The sequence below is a fragment of the Pseudomyrmex gracilis genome, unplaced genomic scaffold (assembly GCF_002006095.1).
Source record: "Pseudomyrmex gracilis isolate BER0280 unplaced genomic scaffold, ASM200609v1 scaffold_0, whole genome shotgun sequence".
Lineage (NCBI taxonomy): Eukaryota > Metazoa > Arthropoda > Insecta > Hymenoptera > Formicidae > Pseudomyrmex > Pseudomyrmex gracilis.
The window spans coordinates 4,489,880-4,495,629 of NW_018020584.1; the positions used below are offsets into that span (position 1 = coordinate 4,489,880).

The 5,750-nt window shown below is 44.6% G+C and overlaps 1 protein-coding gene across 3 annotated transcripts in view; it reads left to right on the forward strand.

The window, feature by feature from the left end:
* The window catches only part of LOC109852936 (monocarboxylate transporter 12), a 21,563-nt gene continuing 15,813 nt past the window's right edge, over nt 1-5,750 (forward strand). For 2 of the 3 annotated variants that reach the window (XM_020424611.1, XM_020424696.1), the window contains exon 1: nt 1-1,446. In XM_020424611.1, the coding sequence (XP_020280200.1) occupies nt 1,348-1,446 (99 nt within the window). In that variant the 5' untranslated portion in view covers nt 1-1,347. Of the gene's footprint in view, nt 1,447-3,429; nt 3,753-5,750 lie in introns of those variants that run through there. The other variant, XM_020424949.1, reaches the window with a different exon arrangement.

Here is a 5,750-nt window from a genome sequence, read left to right on the forward strand (position 1 = left end):
CCCACCCGCGGCGGGGTAGAGCCTGGCGAACTCTTCTCTCCCCGTCGAGGAGGATCTCTCCGTCGTTTCTTCATTACCCTCTTCTTCTTCTTCCCGAGAAAATCGGCGTTGCCGATCTTTCCTTTATCCAACGACGGGTTTCCTTTCCACCCTCGCGCGCGCGATCGAACACCCACTCTCTTCCTATCCGCTCGTGAGAGCCTCGCGCTGCAGTTCACAGCCGGGAATCGGTGGGTGTATACAACGTCGTCGTCGTCGTCGTCGTCGTCGTCGTCGTGGTCAGTGAAGCGTCGTCGGGACGTTGGTACCAACGCCTCTTTGGTGGTAGCGATAGGAGAAACGGGCGCGATCGATCGCCGTGGGACATCCGCGAGGGCAGACACCGGTAAACCCAGTGACCCAAGATAAAGATAAAAAGTTCCTCGTGAAATATTCGCGCGCCGGCAGTGTCGCGACGTGATATAAACCCCGAACGATTCTCGAGAATACGAGGAAATCACGAAGAGGGTCGAGGCGAGAGAACGAGGTTACGAACACGAAGGATTGTTCTTTCGTTGCCGTTGAAGAACCGGTTCCAAGAGAGGGAGTGAAGTCAAGAAGAAGATTCGTCGGCAAGAGAGACGACCAGTGGTCATATGTTTCACACTGTCGTCCGAGTCAGCGCGGAGTTGCCGTGATATTGGGTCGAATTAATTCGCTGCTGCCCCAGATACTTCCTATGTCGCTTGAGTGAATAGCGACCAAAAGAGGCCGCCGACGTATTTCATTCCGAATTATTATTCTCGCAATAACACTAAAAGAAGAAGAGCGAGATTGCTCGAAACTCTCTTTTGTGAGCTAAAGTCAAACCCTGAAATTCGCCACGGTGCACAATAACGATAGGATTTGCGTGTAGAAAAAGACTTGAAAAAAAGAAACCAATTCCGCGATTTGTACGATCGATTATCCTCTCGGACTCGTCAATTCGAAAGTGCAATTGAAGAGAAACAAATCGTCATTCAATGACATAAAATCGCCTAGACGCAACCAACGAGAAAATTTTGTATACAAGAAAATAGAAAAAATAAAAGAAATCGGCATAGCCCTCGTTCACTCTCGTGAGACAAATGGACGTAGACGTGGCCGAGGAGGCCGATATTCGCGGAATTCCTGCCAGGCCGGCGCCGATGGGGGCATCGTAAATTGTCACAGAAAAGGCTGCGCGAATCCCGGGGGGTTGCTGCGTCGATCGTCCGACGAATCGGTCGATCGGTTAAGTGCCACCGGCGCCTCGGTTTCGACCAAGCGTCGAAGAGGGAAGTCGGGAGCCCTCGTACGTTGTCCAGGAAGCGCCTTGGCGCTGATGAAATGGGCCCTGCCAGCAGTCGCGAACAAATCAGCGAGCAGCTCGGCGACGACGATGGCCTGCAGATCCGCGCGAAGCCGGCGATTGTGGCGAACAACATCGTAAGTATCCAAAAGATGTAAAATTTCTTAATTCATCCGCTGCTATTCTCTTTCAGTTTCAAGTCGAATATATTTTTATATTTTAAGTACATACGTACAGGTCGATTTTTTTTAAAATAAATATATACATTAAAAATATATGTAATTTGTACACATTTTTTAAAATAAATACATATGCCGCACAATTGATGTGATTACATCAATAACTGGGAATATTTACATTTCTTCGCCAACGTCAGTGAGATCATCTGATTCCCACGAGCACGTGAAGCTGCGGGTAATATCGCGCATAAGAGATAACGCGGTATCACGGTCAACGCGTTGCAAATATCGCGTTGAAAAACGTGTCTATGCAATAATTAAAATAATGTGAAGGTTTCATACATTACACACGCGATGCGCGTGCTGGGAAGATTCTCAGAGAAAAAACACTCGCGATTATATTTTTTTTTTTTTTTACATTCCTAATCAGAAAAGTTCGTCTGCCACTCCTTTGAAATTATTTATCACGTCATTAAGCTTATCGCAAGTTTCCTCGTCATTCGATGCGATCTAATCTGCGTGCCTCGCACAGTAAGCTTTAAAATTTGGCACGTTCGACAATACGGTGAACGAGAGCCAAGAGTCGCGCAATACGCACACATAAAAAATGTTACAGTCGGTGACGTAAATATCTTTGCACACGAAGTTGCACCGAATGTAATGTCTTTCATTGTTCGGAATATTATTAGCGCAACTTTATGTGCAAAGACGTTCTGTCTCTCTCTCTCTCTCTCTCTCTTTTTCTCTCACAAATTTTGAAACGGTTAGTATAAGGAAGAGGAAATTGTTACGGAACTAAGAGAGAGGCACGGAAGAAGGAACGACTGGCGATACATTAAAAATAGCGTTTTGTGTAAAAGAAGAGTTTGTCGATATAATAAATAAATCTCTGATGGAAGATTGTTGTCCAGAAGATTGAAAAACATATATATCTCTCTCTCTATCTCTCTTTATTTCTCAATGGAAAATTTTCTGTCTCAATTTTTCTAATTGATTGAAAAATTCCACGTTTTTCACGCGTCTTATGTTTATACAGTGGAAAATTCTAGTAGATGAGGTTTTTTTCATTTCTAACATAAGTTTATATGTTACATATCTACATTATTCCTATTTTTAATGAACTCTCATCAGAGATTATCTCTTTCGATGTATACGATATATATCGCGATCGCTCGCACATGGCCATCAGATAATCGGCGTGATCGCGCGCGTATAAAGATTTGGAAAAACGTTCGTCATTGTCGTCGTCGTCGTTGTCGTTGCTCCGCCGGATTTCGTATGCGCGTGACAAATCCCTCGGGCGCTCAAAAAATTTATATCGGTGCGCGTAAGACGGAACTTTGCACTCGAGGAAGAGGAGAAGGAGGAGACCGACGACGACAATTGTTCACGAACCTCTTTGTTCGCGTTTGCGCGCACGTGAGTAAGTAACGCGGCGCGCCGGTTCGCGCGCTCAGGGTGCGAGCGGAGGCGAGAGAGTGATGATGACTGAGATTGCGGGGGTGCAGCGGGGGAGTCGATAGATGATGACGAGCGGGAGGAAGGCGGGCAAGGGACGATAGGAAAAGCAAGTACATATATACGGGGTATATAAGCAAAATGCGACGACGACGACGACAACGACGACAACTACGACGACGACGACGACGACGACGGGAACGAACGGCGAGATACGAGATTTTGCCGAGAGTGGGGAATCAGATGGACGGCATACTACGCGCATCCGTGTCCGTACCAGAGATGCCAGTTCGTGGACTTAGTAAGCATTCAGCATCAAGTGGAGGGGATACGCACACAGGCGACAGCCGTGTCCGTGTGGTTGGCCAACCATTGGCCGAAGCGCCGAGCGCACACGGACACGGTTGTCGCCTGTGTGCGTATCCCCTCCACTTGATGCTGAATGCTTACTAAGTCCACGAACTGGCATCTCTGGTCCGTACGATTAAGTCGACCGGTGGTTGAGCAGCCGCGATCGGACAGCGCGTTTTGTCGCTCGCGTATCGCTCGCGCGTTTATTAGTTTTCTTTCTTTTGTGACAAATCTCAGCTCAAAATCTTTCTGTGTGTGTCGAAGCTCAAATATTGCGCAAGTTTGCATCTTCTCTCGAACTCGCTCGTCGTCGTCGTCGTCGTCGTCGTCGTCGTCGTCGTCGTCGTCGTCGTCGTAGTCGTTTAGTCTCGTCTCGCTCACGCACGTGAGCAAGGTGCATTCGCCTTGAGAGAGGGCAGAGCCCACCCTATCTCGCGATGTCGCCCAAAAATAAGGTAAATGCAACAGTCGCGCCTACGCGAAATATGACCTTCGGATATTATCACGTTTGTCGAGAAAGTAATTAACAGAAAGGAATTAATTAACAAATAAAAGTATTTGAATATATCAAAAAAATAGTTTTGCAACTAATAAAATGTTATATAATTCTCAAGAAACTGTTATCGTTTTTTACATAACATTTAATCGAGATATAGTCGAGATATCAAGTAAACAAGGAATTCCGTTCTGTTTAATTTAACATTTCTTATTATCGTGATCTGTTAAAAATCGCGAGATAGCGATAACGGCTAATCAATGCGATTTTATTTTTACGACTGCATTTATTGCTTTATTCGAGTTTTACATATGCGCAACGTCGGCGACATCAGTGTCACATTATTTTTCTTTTGTCGACGCAAACCGAGAGGTTCGCGAAAAAAAATTTTACGCACATGTGCTCGATTCGCTCTTTTGAAGGATCTCGCGCCTCCGCGGCATTAACGAGAATCCGAGTCGGACAGATAGCGGCACGTGATTACCTTGGCTCTTGTGGGCGTAATCAAATTTTCTGTTTTTTTCTGCCGCAAATTTCCGTAATCACGTATCGCATTCATTGAAGTAGTAGATTTAATTTAAATTACTTCACTGAGAAAAAGGAAGAGAGAGAGAGAGAGAGAGAAAGAGAGAAAGAGAAGAGACTTTTACGTTTCTCTCCGCACGTGCAATTTCATTTTCTACGCTAGTCAACGTCCAGAAATACATCTGAACTAGTTACGAAGTTCTTAGTCATAAAAAGTTTCGTCAAACGATAGTCGAGCGTAATACTTAAAAGCGAAAATTTATAATAAAAAAAAAACTTCGAGGTAAAAGTTTTCTAACGATTATTGAGCCGACGAACGGCGGCGTACACTTGCTTTTATTTGCGATTGTATTGTTTTACAGCGACTCGACATTTCGCCACGTGATTCAATCGTCGCGTTAAGATGCATATTCGCTGAACAGTTACGTATTTCCACGCGATTTACATACTTTCATTAGAGAAGGATGACGGGAAAGGCGAATCACGCGCGTAATCAGTGCACTAATGACGCGCGAGAGTCGAATCAATCGAGTGTAACAAAAATCAATTGTGCAAATGAATATATAGTAAAAGTTAATCGGTTAAGCGACCCTCTGTTTTTGGGAATCGTCGCTCTGCAAAACTTGAGCGACAAAAAACCACGCGCGTTTAACAAACTAGCGACAAAAAACCGCGAGAGAGATAAAAAATAATTTCGAATTTCTTTCAGTCTCTCCTCCTTACTTACGCTTTTCCGAAATCGATTGCACTTAATTTTCCGAGAGAAAACAAAGTAAAATATTTACATAACTGGTTCAATTTTACACGCGATTCCGCGTCGTACGGAGTCTTTTACACGCGCATCTTTTCGATGATCTCACAATCCAATGAATCTCCGAAGGTAATTGTGTGATAAAAACGTGTGTGTGTGTGTATGTGTGTGTGTGCGTGCGTGTATATGCGCGCGCATATAGCACGATCGAGCAATCGCGAAATGCGCAAGTGAAAGTGGGTTGACGAGGAAATTGATAATGCGACGCCACGGTAGAGCAACAAAACGCGATACCGTATCTTCGAAACGACGGATACGTCGCATCGCGCGCGTGGCTCTCCCGCTAAATATCGCATTAGATTGGTTTTTTTTTACACGCGGAGAAAAATGTCTTATTAAAAAAAAAACAAAATCTAAAGTCTCGGAAACGATTCTCGAAAAGAGACCGCGCAGTTTCCCGCGAGCACTCGAGTGATAAGCTCGAGTGAGATCTACTTTTCTCCGTGTGCGAGCCTCTTATCTTTTGAGTGTTTATTGAACTCGTTATCGTTCGCTCTATCGATGCCAAACACGTCTCGAATCAGCGAAATATATACACAGTTTGTCCGGAAAGTTCCCGGACTACGTGAATTAAAAATCGAAAATGAAAGATATGGTTTATTAAACAAGTTTACACTTCAA